The sequence below is a fragment of the Corythoichthys intestinalis genome, chromosome 9 (genome assembly GCF_030265065.1).
Source record: "Corythoichthys intestinalis isolate RoL2023-P3 chromosome 9, ASM3026506v1, whole genome shotgun sequence".
Lineage (NCBI taxonomy): Eukaryota > Metazoa > Chordata > Actinopteri > Syngnathiformes > Syngnathidae > Corythoichthys > Corythoichthys intestinalis.
In genome coordinates, this window is record NC_080403.1 from 33,551,202 (window position 1) to 33,568,254 (window position 17,053).

The window sequence follows — 17,053 nt, forward strand, 5'->3', positions numbered from 1 at the left end:
CCGTGAATCCTCGATCACTCTTGAGACACTCCTGTCTGCTTGTATGCAGTAAAACCTTTGTCCTATTTCCACCTAAATCCGGCATTAGAACGCAGCATGAGTTTGCATTTATTACAGTGAAAGCCAACTTAATGTTCTAGGTTGGCCCCCTACGGGAAGGCGTGGCGCAATGTCTGTGGGAGCTGTCTTGTCAACTGATGGTGGAGTCTATGAGTTGGCTTTCCTGACATGGTTAAAGTGAATCACAGCAATATAACGGCATATTTCACTATCAGAGAGCCAAAATATGCAAAATGAATTTCTTGCTTTATCACACGAAGAGTTAATTTCAATAGGGACTTGCATAAAATGCAATGAGATCTATGGGAAGAGAAAACTAATTGAAAGTGAGTTTTGGTTTCCTACACCAGGGAGAATGTGGGCGTTTTGATAACTACAATAATTAATGTCAATGCTCCGTTACAAGAGATGTACTGAGATGTGAAAAATACGCCATTGACTCAAGGTGCAGAGGGAAAAACCATTCATCTATTCCTCTGAGACTAAGCATGGTTTGCTTTTTGTACATCTTCTGTTCATGTTTCACTATATGAGGGGGATTACTATAATATATAGTATATTCTGGCAAAAAGATATGAGATGAGCACGACTGCGCTTTCATTTCATGGACTGAGCAGCCATACTGTATAATAACATCATGAAGTCAGTCCCTTGTGTTAATGGATTAAATGTGTCCTGGAATTTATTTAACTTTAATTTTAGGTGTATCCTAAAATAACACTTACTCTGACAAGCATATGAGGAAAGGGTCCTCGGGAGTTCTCAGGTACGTTAATGGGCGGGATGACCCAGTCTCTCTTCTGTCGCCTTAGCCCGTTACCATAGGAGCTTCTCTGATGTTTCCTGGGAAACTTGATTACTCTGGGTTGCGAATCCAGGACTCTTGATAGCATTTCTTCAATGCCGACCTGGAGAGAAAAGCAAACATGTCTCATTATGCTATTTTTCCACTTTCAAGAGTTTGAGTTTTACAAGAAAGTTGGAAGGGGATTTTATTCTTTCACTCAGACGGCAACAATTACAACGAAAAATACCAAGAGTAAATTTAAAAAAAATAATAATTGTGATAGTATAGCATTTTTAAGTAACGGTGCATTATCTTTTATGAAGTCTCTGACAACACACTTGAACTGTATTGTTTTTGCTGTGATGTTTCTGCAAACCCCTACAAAGACTTTTCAATTTTGTTTTCTATTACTCTGCAAATCCAGGTAAACAATGTGACATTTTCCTGTCAGGGTATCATTAGAAAAAATGAATATTGATTAAATGTTGCTTGAAAAACAAAGCGAGAGAATAGAAGAATGAGACATCCTTTCAGATGCAGTGTTTGTACTTTGATAAATGACTGTAAAGTCTCACCTTTACTCCTTTCTCTCAAAAACTGGTTAAAACTAAGCAATGAACTATGTGTCATGGTTTACTATTTATTTGTGTTCCATGTGTTTGTCATTTTATTAAATTTAGTTTCATTTTGAATTAGTTATTCCTTTCCTGAAGTATACTCTCACCACCTTCAACTGCCTGACATGGACTGATTAGTCTTGGCAGGTCTGCTCTCCATTGATTTTATTCATGATCTTTTGAATTTGTCCCGATAGAATTTAGGGTCCCAATTTGTGACACCCCATGTTTGAATATGTTGAAATTAGGGCTGTCAAATTTATAGCGTTAACGGGCGGTAATTAATTTTTTAAAAATAACCGCGTTAAAATATTTGACGCAATTGATGCATGCACGGAATCACCCGTTCATGGTTGCCTCAAACAGTTTACAACGACGTCGTTTCAGCACATTGAGAGCGAAGAGGCAGAGAAGTGCGAGTGGACACAGGCTTTGGCAGCCACGTCTAACAGTCATGGTTGCCCAACTTCCCATCATATATTTGTGCGGAGCAAGAATCAATCTTTTTCATAACACGCTTAATTGAACACAACGCAGAACATATTGTATACCATTTGCAGCCACTACTGACAGTCATGGTTGCCCAACTTCCTATCATGCACTTGGGCGGAGGAGACGATCTTATTCTAAACACGACTAATTGAACACAACATTGAACATACTGTATACCAGTGATTCTTAACCATAGGGCCGTGGCCCAAACTTGGGCCCCGAGCGCCACCTAGTGGGCCGCAAAAAAAATCTGTTTTGTACGTGTGGGCCGCGAGGGCCGCGGGACGCAATAACAACTCCCGACCATGTAGTGGTGCTCATGCATCAGTCAGTTGTTACTTTAACCAGCTCCATAAATAAGGAGAAGAAGTCACTCAGCTAGCTGTAAACAAACAAGATGGAGAAATATTTAAAAGGAAAAAATGAAGACGACCCCCCGCCAAAAAGTACATTTTTGCGCAAGTACAATCCTGACTTCATTAAGTACGGCTTCGTATACGGAGGTAGCGAGGCAGTGCCGAGAGCCCAGTGTGTGGAGTGTGGGTTAACGCTGTCTAATGAAGCACTTAAGCCGTCAAAACTACAGCGGCACCTAGAGACCAAGCATCCGACGCTTGTGGGAAAGCAAGTGGAATTTTTCAAGAGAAAAGAAGATGGGCTGCAGATGCAGAAAAGATCGATCGTGTCACTGACTGGCAACTCTAAAAGTGCACTGAAAGCTAGCTACCTCGTAGCCAGACGTGTGGCACAAAGTAAGAAACCATTCACCATAGCGGAGGAGTTGGTTCTGCCTGCTGCTGTTGATATGTGCCATGAGATGATCGGAGAGGCCGCCACAAAGAAGCTGCTGACCATCCCACTCTCAAACGACACTGTGAGTCACCGTATCGTAGATATGGCCTCAGACATACAGCAACAACTCATTGAAAGAGTAAAAAGTAGCCCATTTTTCTCTTTGCAACTTGACGAGTCCACTGATGTCACGAATGCTGCGCTGCTGTTGGTTTTTGTTCGCTATCGCGGGGACAGTAGTTTGCACGAAGACATACTGTTTTGTGGAGAGCTACCAACACGAACAACGGCTCAGGAATATTTCCGCTGCATCGATAATAATATATATTAAAATTATATTTAATGAGCTCTGGGCCACTCTGTACTGACAAAAATGGGCCTCAGGGTCAGAAAGGTTAAGAACCCCTGCTGTATACCATTTGCAGCCACCACTGACAGTCATGGTTGCCCAACCTCCCATCATGCATTTGGGCGGAGCAGGAGACGTTCTTTTTCTTAACACGCCTAATTGAACACAATGCAGCACGTACTGTATAGCATTTGCAGCCACCACTGACAGTCATGGTGGCTTAACTTCCCATCATGCATTTGGGCGGAGGAGTTAAGTCGCTACATAATCATTTAGTGAAAGCACAACAAAAATAATATTCCTATCTTTCAAAAAAATATAAAATTACTATAACTTGTACTCAAATTTATCTTTTAAGAACTACAAGTATTTCTATACGTGGATCCCATTAACAGAAAGAATGTTAATGTAATCTTGTGAATTTATTGTTATAATAAACAAATACATTACTTATGTACAGTATGTTGAATGTTTATGTCCGTCTTGTGTCTTATCCTTCCATTCCAACAATAATTTACAGAAAAATATGGCATATTTTAGAAATGGTGTGAATTGCGATTAATTACGATTAATTTATTTTTAAGCTGCAATTAACCCGATTAAAAAATTTAATCATTTGGTAGCCCTAGTTGAAATATGTGTAAATGTTCATTATAATACCTTTCTATATGCATGTAGGCTGATGACTTAGGCTTTCATGATGGATACAAAATGTGAAATACAAAACCACATTTGCCACTCCTTTTGTTCTCCCCTGCAGCTAATTTGATCAGGGCTCACAGCATCATTTCAACACACGCACATTTGTGTGCATGCATACACAACAACAGAAACCTTTTTTGTTTTTTATTCAGTTTTTCATTGAAACTCTCCAGTAGTTAGGTCTTTATGCATGAACTTGTGGCATACCACATACTGTACATTATACTGTATTACAGAACTAATTCACATATACAGTAAAGACACCCACAGTATATACAGTAGGCTTTCACGCACTATATTACTAGCTGTGTATGGGTTGTCTTATTTGTATCACACACTGACACAAAACGAAACGAGGGTTCAGTGGACTAGGGTTGTAACGAAAACTGATACTTCGTTTCCAAGTCGATACTAAGATTCTGGAAATTCAACGTATTGCCTTTTCTGCAATACCCGAAGTATCAGTGGTACCGAGGCAGCAGATCTGGCTGCTTCTTTTGTGTTTTCTGTGTGTCATACTGGGCAACACAAGTTGCCAGATAACCGGTTATTTACACCCCGCAAAAGGAGGGTTGTAAATCGGTTATATGGGAACCCTGTGCTAAGCAGCCAGAACAACAGTCAATGCATTGGACATGGCAGTGGCACATGCACTCATGTGGTATTCTAACTGGGGTGATAGTTGCTATATAGACAGTATGTCTATGAGTCACATTGATGGACATAAATCGAGACTACGTGCATTCTACTTTTTACACATGAGGCCTAAGGTTGCGGATGACTTTGACAGTTTGACAGTTGCCGAGTGCTGCAGCGGATTTTGTAGTTACAAAGAAAAACTTTGAGGTGTTTTTCACCTGGTTAGATTATAGTTATGGTATTATAAGCTCATCACCCATGTCCATCTCATTTTAGCACAAGTAGGCTGTCATTCTTTTTTATTGCAGCTATTGATCACAATATAACTTTTGGACAACATGATTCAATTTCTTGTTTTAATAACAACAATTGGTGCATGTGCAAAACAGATCAATAAATCACAATTTATAACAATAAATCACAATTTAAAAAATTATTACAAAAAATATGAATGTAGGTGGAGCAGAACTCAAGCCTTCCGTCATCAAATGCCACGTTTACATGGAGCCAACCATCAAACCGAATAAGTGTGTTCCATATAAACACCTCATTCGGAATGAACAGGCCCAAACCGAATGGAATTTCATTCCGATTCACAGGGGTGGAATATTCCTTTTCCCAAACCGATTAGAAGTAAAATTATATCATGTAAACAGGGAAGCGAAATGATGTCTGGTTGCGTTCTTTCTGCGCATGCTCCGTACTGACGTGGTGATGTCACTCGGTGACGTAAGTAACGTCACTTGCAACATGGCTTCCAAGCACACACACAGCGCACCCACACAACTTTTTAAATGAACGGCGTATCATTCTGAAGTTTTGTTTCCACTCGAAAAGTTAAAACAGCAGCTGATCTGACGATCGATCTCCATGTTTTGCAACGTGACGCTTTGTTTTGATTAATCTGCGCATGTCAGACGGCAGTTGTCAAATGTCCTTTCGGAATAAAGGCAGTCACATGTAAACGCTGGATCGGAATAGATGAAGTGACATGTAAACAGCTGATGTGAAATTTCCATTCGGAGTGATTTGAATCGGTATGAATAAAAGTCAGCATGTAAACGTGGCTAAAGTCATCCACAACTTTAGGCCTCATGTGTAAAAAGTAAAATGCACGTAGTCTCGATTTATGTTCATCAATGTGCATTAAGTGTCATATTATTTGTCATTTTGCTTCATTTTGGTCACTCAGGTGGCCGGCGTATAAATCCACACCTCATGTTAACGCAGGCTTCACAGATTGTTAGAATTTTTCCCATGACCAATCAACGCAGTGATAAGAACAAACATACAATCTTTTAGTTGGATCCTTTAACTTTAGAGCATCGAGCCACATCCTAAACTAATTGTCTGCTGCTGGTTTCGATTAAAGGCATGGTGGGGTACATCCACACTGACGCTTTGTAGCTGGTCTATGATCAAAATACTTCCAACAATGTACAGTACAGGCCAAAAGTTTGGACACATCTTCTCATTTGTGCATTTTTTAAATTTGTTTGTATTTCCATGATTATTTACATTGTAAATTCTCACTGAAGGTAATAAAACTATGAACACGTGTGGAATTATGTATTTACATAGACTTCATAATTGCATTGATGGGTCACTTCTGTAAGCCACTGCGCAACGCCTCCAAGTAGGGAGCCATCCTACAGTCTGCTTCAGTTATTCAGCAGTTAATCAACACATGCAGGGATCCAAGCCGGATTTAGGTTGAAAAAATACGAAAGCTGTAGCGCATTCAAACAGGAAGGATTGTCTCAGGAGTGATTTGTTCGAGGATTCAAGGTAATTAAGATATTTTTCGGTCCATGCATGCATTTTGAAACGTTGTGAAAAAAAATCAATGGGAGAAATTAGCCGCTACAGCAATGGCATTATACTTCGCAATATTTACGTAAAATACCTGCTAACTTCCCGGCTTTTTTGCTTTTAACCAAGAATTGAACTGTTTTACATCCATATCTATAAAGAATTCTGGGATTTAAGCATTATTCACAAGAATTTTGTTTACAAATGGCGGCCGCTAATTTCCTTACTGACTAGCCTCATAGTTCGCAATATTTACATAAAATACATGCTACCTGCACATTTTTTTGCTTTTAACCAAGAATCTAGACTGTTTTACGTCCATATCTATAAAGAATTCAGTGATTTAAGCATTTTTTCACAATAATTTTCCAACACACACACAAAAAAAACCCTCTTTGTCTATGTTTCCACTCGGTCCGCTTGATGGAGATAGGCCCCATATGAAATGGCCCCGTGCCCGATGTCCTGTCAATACATTATGGGATTTAGCAAAAAAATGGCAAAATAACAAAAAATATATGTAATATTATAGTATCTTCAAAGTAGCAACCCTTTGCTGATTACTTTTTTGCACACTCTTGCCATTCTCTTGATGAGCTTCAAGAGGGAGTCACATGAAATGGTTTTTAACTTCACAGGTCTGCCTTTTCAGGGTGAATTGGTGGAATCCATTGCTTTATCAATGGGATAAGGACCTTCATTTGTGTTGCAATGAATGAGGTGTGTCCAAACTTTTGGCCTGTACTGTATATACAGTAGGTGCTTCCATAGTTCGCACGGCACAGAAAGTCCCAGAGCCTCATCTACGCTGTGCTGAATCCATATTTAAAGATTCCGTGGGTTCCTATTGTTCGATTTTGCAGTTTGACGTTGTCTACACAGTGCTGACTTCAGCCACACTTCATGTAGTTCTGTCTAAAGAAGTCCATAGCAGAAAATGTCAAAGATGGCGCCACCCATGTTTCGCTTAAGAAACATGTCTATACTTGGCGATTATTTGCATCAATCAAATTTGGTAGGTCGTCTTTGTCGTGCTTGGCATAAAGATATTTTCATTTACTGTCCAGCAGCTTTAGCAACGTTGCACTATTACTCACATTTTGTTGTGTACACTATATACTACTACTACTACTACCACTATACACCTAATTTCATCGTACCTTATCATCAAACTTATTAAAAGACAAGCTATTCTATTCTATTCTATTCTATTCTATTCTATTCTATTCTATTCTATTCTATTCTATTCTATTCTATTCTATTCTATTCTTTACACTAAATACACTGCAGTGTATCTTTCAGCAACATGACCATTTATGGAGAAGGACAATGCCCTAAAGCAAGAGAATGGTCTTGGTGTCAGACTGCTCCTTTTGGCAAAAGATTGTGTTCTCATCTGTTGATCGGTTGTATTGCTGTAATCCACCTAATCCTATTGTAGTCTTTCATAACACACAAAAGCAAGCACGCACACAAACATAACCTTGTAGAAAGGTTGTCGCCACAGAGAAATCCATCTGTTAATCCCAACAAGACACACCCAACACGGTATTACACGTACATCATTCGTGAATTCATTATTTACTTACGTTACTCGTGCAAACACAGCCAGTCAATGTACATATGCTTTAAGCATCAGAAAGCCGAGAAATAGGTCACCTGAGCAAACAGGGAATATATTGAACTGACTGTAATGCCTCACACATTTAGAGTCCAGAGGATTGGGACATAGGGTCATTGTAGGCCAACTCTCTGGACAACCAAGCCATTGAATTGATTGGACGGAAGCAGAATGTAAGAAGAGCGGGGGTCGATGTTTAGACGATAGCAAGAGGAGCGAGGGGACCAGATGTGTTTCCCTGATAAGATAACCTCCTAAGTTGCAGAGACCTGTGTGCAGGTAGAATTACCGGAACTCTCCTTCTGTGAGTGTGCTGTTCTCTTGTCAGCATGTACTTTTGTTAGTTATTGTAAAATGACTACATATAGAGCATCTTTATTGATTTTTAGTATCCAGAATCAATTTTAGTCTATATATAGTATTTCACTTAATTTCCCTATCAAAATTAAATAATCAACTATGTTAACCAACTTTCCTGCTTGATGAATGTAGAGCTCTTTAAAGCTTTCTTTTATATTTGAGTTCATCTTTCTTTTCACTGCATCCAAAAGATCATTCTTGCATCTAAATGTGATAATACACTGTATTTCAGAGCGTTCTCTTTGAAAACTTTCTCAAGGCCTCGTCTCATAGCGAATGCCTATTGATCGCTGGGTTGACAGGTTTATGATACGCATGACTCAAAAACAAACGTCTGTTAAAAAAAGAAAGAAAGAAGAAAAAAAAAAAAACACAAAACCTTTTTATTCCACCAACCAATTTGCCGACCACGTGTGCCGAACTGTGCATAGAGAGTAAATCCATAAGGATCACGGATCAAAGATGATCCGCTGCACCCGCTTGAGTGTCTAGTGGGAGTTATGCGGTCACCGAAATTCGCCTTCATTTGGCAGCGTGGTGGGCATCTGCGTTAAGCTCTGTATCAACATGATCCCATCTGACTTTTGTCATCCTCTGAGCTAATCAAACTGTGACTCTTACCATATTCTTAGGACTATAGAGCAGGCTTAAAATCTTTAATTTCTCCCCAAAATTAACAGTAAACCCAATCATCCAGTGCGCCTTATATAAAATACTGGTTGGGTTTAAGGACTTCAAGCCTATTTTGTTTAAGCATTACAGCTATTGAGTAGTGAGATGACTAATATTAATGTATTGCAGGTTACATAGTTACACAGAGTACTTATTGGTTTCTGTCTTCCTGGGTGTATCATACTGTTCTGGTTAAGTGCTTAGTTACACATTCATCATTCATTATACCCATAGATAAAACAAAACCACAAATAATCAATAAACTAGTTAACAAAACAATAAAAACAATGTCAAAGGATTAAAAAACGAATGCAGTGCATTGATGCACTAATGTGCCTTATATTATTTAAAAAAGGTACACAATAACATACTCAACAGTCCAATCAGTGTTTATTCGTTATCAGCCAAGTCATTGTGAGACATACAGTGGTATGAAAAAGTATCTGAACCTTTTGGAATTTCTCACATTTCTGCATAAAATCCCCATCCAATGTGATCTGATCTTTGTCAAAATCACACAGATGTAAAAACAGTGTCTGCTTTAACTAAAACCACCCAAACATTTATAGGTTTTCATATTTTAATGAGGGTTGCATGCAAACAATGACAAATGGGGGGGAAAAAAATAAATAAATAAATAAGTGAATCCTCTGCGTAAGTAGACTTAAAGAGCAACTGAAACCAATTTTTACCAAACAATTTAAGTCAGGTGTGTGCCCAATCACTGATGAGTGGCTTAAAGCTACCCTACCCACTATAAAACACACACCTGGTAAGAACTGGTTGATGAGAAGCTCTCTGAAGACCTACGATCAAGGATTGTTGATTTGGATAAAGCTGAGAAAGGATACAAAATCATCTCTAAAAGTCTGGATGTTCATCCATCGACACTCGGAGAAGTTGTCTACAAATGGAGAGAGTTTGGCACTGTTGCTCCCCTCCCAAAGAGTGGCCGTCCACCAAAGATGACACCAAGAGTTCAACGCGGAATACTCAAAGAGGTTAAAAAGAACCCTATAGTGTCTGCTTAAGACTTACAGAAATCACTGGCACGGTCCAATATCTCTGTGAACACATCAAGTATATATAAAACTATGGCCAAGGATGGATGGTCTTCATGGAAGGACTCTACAGACGAAGCCAATGCTGTCTAAAAAAACATTGTTGCTCATTTAATGTTCGCAAAAAGGCACTTAGACACTCCACAAAAGTTTTGGCAAAATATTTTGTGGACTGATGAAACCAAAGTTGAATTCTATGGGAGTAACACACAACGTCATGTGTGGAGGAAAAATGGAACAGCTCACCAACATCAACACCTCATCCCTACTGTGAAGCATGGTGGAGGGAGCATCATGGTTTGGGGCTGTTTTTCTGCCTCAGGGCCTGGACAACTTGCAATCATTAATGGAAGAATGAATTCAAAAGTTTATCAGGATGTTTTGCAAGAAAACCTGAGCCCGTCAGTCAGACAGTTGAAGCTAAAGAGAGGATAGATGCTGTAGCAAGACAATGATCTAAAACACAGAAGTAAATCAACTTCAGAATGGTTTCAGAAGAACAAAATACTTGTTCTGGAGTGGCCAAGTCAAAGTCCAGATTTGAACCCTATTAAGATGCTATGGCATGACCTAAAGACAGCGATTCATGCCATACATCCCAGGAATCGGACTGAACTACAGCAGTTTTGTCGAGAAGAATGGGCCAAGATTAGTCCTGATCGATGTGCTAGACTGATCTGCAGCTATAGGAAGCGTCTGGTTGAAGTTATTGTTGCCAAAGGGGGGGCCACAAAATATTAAATGTTATGGTTCACTTATTTTCCCCTTTCTGTCATTGTTTGCATACTATCCTCATTAAAATATGAAAACTACGGCTGTCAAACGATTAAAAATTTTAATCGAGTTAATTACAGCTTAAAAAATAATTAATCGTAATTAATCACAATTCAAACCATCTATAAAATATGCCAAATTTTTCTGTAAATTATTGTTGGAATGAAAAGACACAAGACGGATATATACATTCAACATACGGTACATAAGTTCTGTATTTGTTTATTATAACAATAAATCAACAAGATGGCATTAACATTATTAACATTCTGTTAAAGCGATCCATGGATAGAAAAACGTGTAGTTCTTAAAAGATAAATGTTAGTACATGTTATAGAAATTTTATATTAAAACCCCTCTTAATGTTTTCGTTTTATTAAAATTTGTAAAATTTTCAGTCAAAAAAATAAACTAGTAGCTCGCCATTGTTGATGTCATTACACCAAACTCACTCCCCAAACCCATAAAATCATTTGGACCCAAGCGCCAGCAGAGGGCGCCAAATAACATAAAACAAGTAACAAGCGGACATTACACTTCTGTCATTTTAATCTGAGCGGGGCATGTGCGTTAATTGTGTCAAATATTTTAACGTGATTAATTTAAAAAATTAATTACCGCCCGTTAATGCGATAATTTTGAAAGCCCTAATGAAAACCTATAAATATTTGTGTGGTTGTAGTTAAAGCAGACACTGTTTTTTTTATCTGTGTGATTTTGACAAAGATCAGATCACAATTGATGGTGATTTTGATATGTGAGAAATTCCAAACGGTTCAGATAGTAGTTATGAAATGATGCACATAAATCAAACCACAATTGCACCGTATGCATTTTCTATACTTTTTGCAAATTCTTTATAGTTAACAAGGAACCTTAACTCAATCAAGTGCAAATACAAGTAAAATACCCCCCCCCCCTTTCCTACATCCTAGTGTGCCAACACTATGATTGGGCCCCTTATCTGGCGTCCCACTATCAGTAGAAGCATACCATGCATGACTAGTTGCTGTCTTAGCCAATCAACCTCCAAATGCTGTTAGCACAGAAGGCAACAGTGTATTTTCTTTTGATTGGTTTGATGGAAAAATTACTTTAGAGTTATGCTGATTCCAAGAGGAAAAACTTTGTTCAGTCAAAAATAGACTACAGGAAATGTGGGGCTGTTTTAGGCTGTTGATTCGCCCAATGTGTTTCAAGCAAGTGCTTGCTCAGTCAGAATGCTTGTGTGGTATTTCAGAAATTGACAACTATTGAGTCTCCAGTCATGCGTATGGGCATATTGGTATGCATACATATTTGAATGTGTGTGTGTGGTTGTGCACACAAGCCACAGAGCCAGTTGGTGTGCCCCTGTTGCACCAAGGGCTTCAAAAAGCCAGAGGCAGCAGGGCCAGCTGGCAACTCTCTGCTCCTGGGTATGCTGCACATTGTGCAGGACATTCTACAAGCCTGATGCCCCTCTAGCTCTAGAGCTGACATCTGGAAGTTGTCAGTCTGACAAACAAGGAGAACAATACCACATGAGCTCAGTGCTCATTCGCTGTACGGTGCAATATTTGATCTAGGTCTTTTTAATATTTTATTTTATTTTATTGTGTTCAGAGTTTTAGAGTCATTTTCATTTGCTGTCATGTAGGAAAAAGAAAATATCATAGCACAAGTCCTCACTGAGAACATGCCCCCCAAGAGATGCGCTTATAAGAGAAGTGTAGTGAATAAAAGGAATGTAAATTTTCTAGTTGTATCTTAAAACACATGGAATTCCAACTGGGTTTTCTGGTGCAGTCTGTATTCTGTTCTATTAAGCTTCAATTTAAGACATTAACATCAAAAGTGCAATTATTTAGGACTACGGACTTTGGTTTTCAGTGACCTTGAACCACAGGGTCCAATGTTCCCCCCACCTGCCAGCCCCATTTGTAATCTACTTTGCACAGGTGAGACTATCTTGAACAGAGTGTGGTAAAAATGCAAATCAAATAAGCACTAAAACCTGTTCTGGGAACCAGTGGATTTCAGATGCGATGGTGCATAACTAATAGGCTCTAAGCTGGTGGAGAAAGCGAGCCTCCATGCCATGAAATCAGTATGGGTTGGAAAGCATTCAATAAGAGCCCTACCTGTGTGGGGTGTGATAGCATTTGTGCATAAACATGGTAAAAAGACTGACAGGCCAAAAATCTAGAATTAAACACTGGAAAATGAACATTAAAGGCGAGCTATTTTCTTTTCATGAAACAGGTAAGCAAGAGTTATTAAAAGAAAATGAATGCACTCTCAAGATAGCAACACAAGAAAGCTCTGATGAGAGATAAATCTCCCGTGTAATTGGTATCAAGTCTCGATGCACTTAACAAAATGAACGAATGAACTACCCATGTCATCCTTTAGACTTTCTTTTAGCTTGTACTCTGCGCCGTTTCCATGTTTAAGAAAAATAGTAAAAAGCAATGTTTTATATGCAGTGCCTTCTCAAAAATATTTAGGTTTTCCCAATATGGAAGCGAACATTGTAAAGTGCCTGATGCCCACGGATTGCTCGGTATGGTCATTCCAGGCAAGCAAGAAAAATTGTGAGCAATTAATCAGTTTGTAATAGGGATCGACCGATGTGAGTTTTTCAGTACTGATACCGATACAGATTATTAGTAGTGGAGCGGCCGATAACCTATTTTTTGAGCCGATTTTCATTTGCAGTAAAAGTGCGAAAATTGGCATAAAATCATTGAATAATACAAACACTAAACTTCATTGAAATCCCTAAATTTCCTAGACTCAAAAACATCTTTTAGAAAGTTGAATAAAAGGTTAAATAAATAGCTCAACGGAAAAAAGGTTTTGTTCCAAAAAAAAAGAAGAAAAAAGTTTTAAACATGTTATTGTCTCACTGTGCCGCCTTCATAATGCGAATTATTTTTAGACAAGAATAATGTAGAAAAATACTTGTCTTTATTAAATTCTTCATTTATTAAGTAAGTCCAGTCAAATCCACTCACTGCTGACAACTGCTGCGGAGCAACACACATAATGAGTTGCCACAGCACACTGTTGTTTACCAACCTAAACGTTGATTGACACATTCGGCATCTTTGAAGGTAGCACTGCCAAGCTTCTCTGGCGAGATCAAAGCTTCAACGCCTGTTAATCATTGTTAACGTTAACAAGAAAAACTCGCAGTGCACTGCTGACCAAGAAAAGCAGCCGGAGGGAGACTGAGGCTGTGCGAGCATTAGCAGAATTTAAATTTTTTTTTTTTAAATTAAAAACCCGATAATTTTCACCCGATTCCGATCCTCTGAAAAATGGCGCGATCCCTAGTCCCTATCCCTAGATTTAAATGGACTTTTTCATATCGGCTAGTCTGATTAAAGAAAGTCTGATACCGATGTACGTCAAATTTCCAAATATCGCCCCGATATATCGGCCAGATGCACACATTCTGACAGGAAGCTTCGCTGGAGCTATCTTCGATTCCCCGTCCTCACATTTCTAGACTGCATACAGCACCATTGTAGTGTGTGCAAGCTCATCAAGATTGTTTCACTGTCTACAGCAGGGGTGTCCAAACTTTTTGCAAAGGGGGCCAGATTTGGTGTGGTAAAAATGTGGGGGGGGACCTTGGTTGACGTCCTTTACGTAGAACAATATATTTAAGCAAATTTTAGCAAGCCGTTCTCTGTGTCACGTTTGATTTATTATTTTTTTTAAATTAATAATATCAGCAATCTCGCAACTAGCCTTTGTGGCGTTCTCTTTCGATTCTCGAGTTCTTGTGAAATACTGCTGCTGTGAAATTAAACTAGCTTCAAGTTGCTTAAATTTCTCGCTACGTATCTTCCCTGTAATCTTGTCGTACATGTCAGCGTCTCTTGTTTAGTAATATCGCCTCACACTGAACTCTTCAAAAGCAGTGACTGTCTCTTTGCAAATGAGGCAGACACAGTTGTTGCATATTTTAGTGAAGAAATAGTCCAATTTCCAGCTATCCCTGAAGCGTCAGCCGTCGCAGTCAACTTTCTTTTTTGTGTTGATTGTCACTATTTTAGACAATTGGGAGTTAAGGGTCACATGGGGTAATGTTGCTTAGAGTGCTGCTGCCTTTTAGTGGGTAAATGAGGAGCAGCATTTAGTGTGTGAGCTACTTCATATACTGGTAGCAGTACTGCTGACCAATTTATTAAGTCTGTGTGCGGGCCAGACGTCATTGATTTTATGACAGGGGCTGGGGGCCGGATGAAATTTGACCAGGGGCCGCATTTGGCCCCCGGGCCGGACTTTGGACAAGTCTGGTCTACAGTATTGTTACCCTCTATTGGTGAATGTTGGTAGTATCTGGTCAGTTCATAAGAAAAAAATCATCTCCATCTGGATTTTACCATCCATAGTAAATATTTCTATTTTTTTCCCCCCCAGCAGGCCATTGGTGGAATCGCAGTGTGAAAGGGCACTTTCTTTGTAGTCAAGTGAAAGCTATAAAATCTTAGCAAGACCTTCTTTTTTTAACCCATCTAATTTTTACACAAATTAATGTATGTGAAGTGAGTACCGTATTTTTCGGACAAAAAGTCGCAGTTTTTTTCATAGTTTGGCTGGGGGTGCGACTTATACTCAGGAGCAACTTATGTGTGAAATTATTAACATATTATGATATGATTTCACGTGTTATTTTGGTATTTTGGAGTGACACTGAAGGTTTGGTAAACTTGTTAGCATGTTCTTTATGCTATAGTTATCTGAATAACTTAATAGCTATGGCCACGTTCGCGTTCTGCCTTTGGCAATGTGTGTTTAATTGTATTATTGACTTTTTTATATTGAAAAGCATGCTTTTAGTTTGTGGCGCTTTCACACCCATGTGGGGGCGCACTTGCACTTGTTTACGTGAAGAAGAGCGCTCACACGCCAGAAGAAGACCGACAGCTACGTAGCTCTGACTGAGTGGGCAAGTTAGCGAATGAGAAACACGGCTGTGAACCTACGTTCATTGTTAATGCTTGTAAAATATCTCTACAGAGGCAACACCTGTGTGTATCATCTTTTCTGTTGGTGTTGTGTGTTTTCCACCCGCGATCGGACACTTAGAGCCAGTTGTGTGGTTGTTTGAACGATGTGCTAATGCTAGCGAATGCATGCTAACCGTTTGTGTCATATCATTGCTGTAAAAGCACCTAATTATCATTTATTTACGCGATTCGAACCTGTTTGGTATCGAGGACGAAATTTATTCAGCAAATTATACGGATGTCCAGCATCGTCATTTGGGAGTTTAGCCCGCTGAATAGCCAGGACCGAGCCGTGGCGTCCTGGTGAGGACAGTATATTCGCATTTCGTTGTATATTAAATTGCCTTTCAAGATGACATGTCTGTTCTATGTGTTGGATTTTATCAAGTAAATTTCCCCCAAAAACACGACTTATACTCTGGTGCGACTTGTATATGTTTTATTTCTCTTCGTTGGGCATTTTATGGCCGGTGCAACTTATACTCAGGTGCGACTTGTAGTCCGAAAAATACGGTATAGTGTTACTCACTATGGCTCTTCTCTGGGGTATCCTCCCCATGGGATGTGGCCATCGTGCCTCTGTATTGAAATTTCAAATCAGCCAAACCACTTCATCTGGTTCCTCTCGTCAAGTTTATTCTTAGGCTTTTCCTGGATAACCATATTTCTCATCCAAACTGTAAGAGCGAACCCAAAACCACAATAGCGCAACCTTTTCTCCACAATCTGCTAAAAGCAGTGATGCAATATTACCAACAAACCACTTGTTTTTAGTCTAGTTTATCCTACTGTAGTACTGTACTGTACAGTAGTCTATTTGTAGCTGCACATCCAAATCCAAGATCTTTTATATTCACAACTCATACAAGTAACATTCTCATCAACAATTCACTGGCAAAACTCCGGCAAAAATAACAAAATTTAAAGGGTATTAAAACACAAAGGGAGTGTTGAGACATCAATAGAACCGTTAAGTGCCAAGATAACAAATATTGATAAAGTTAACAAAAAAATCAATCACATTAATGAGCAATTATCGAAAATAGATCGAAAATGATGAACATTTCCGAAAGTGTTCCGGATACAGCCGAATGGGGCGGCGACGTCACTACAAGTGAATGAAAGTCGAGGCGGAGCCAGGTGCCATTGTTTATTATCGACGAGAGAGTAGCGTTCGGGTTTGTTTGACCAAAACATCACTAAAATGGTTCAAAACTGCTGTGCTATGTGGTGTACAAATAGCTATTTATAGGAATATAGTATCCATGAGGTCCCGAACGCGAAAAAAAAAAAGCTGGACTACGCAGAC

General features: G+C 39.1%; 1 protein-coding gene across 2 annotated transcripts in view; it reads right to left on the reverse strand.

The window, feature by feature from the left end:
- cdh4 (cadherin 4, type 1, R-cadherin (retinal)) overlaps positions 1-17,053 on the reverse strand; it is a 411,266-nt gene that overhangs the window by 155,332 nt on the left and 238,881 nt on the right. For both annotated transcript variants that reach the window (XM_057846061.1, XM_057846060.1), the window contains exon 4: positions 786-968. In XM_057846061.1, coding sequence (XP_057702044.1) covers positions 786-968 — 183 coding nt within the window. The remainder of the gene's footprint in view (positions 1-785; positions 969-17,053) is intronic.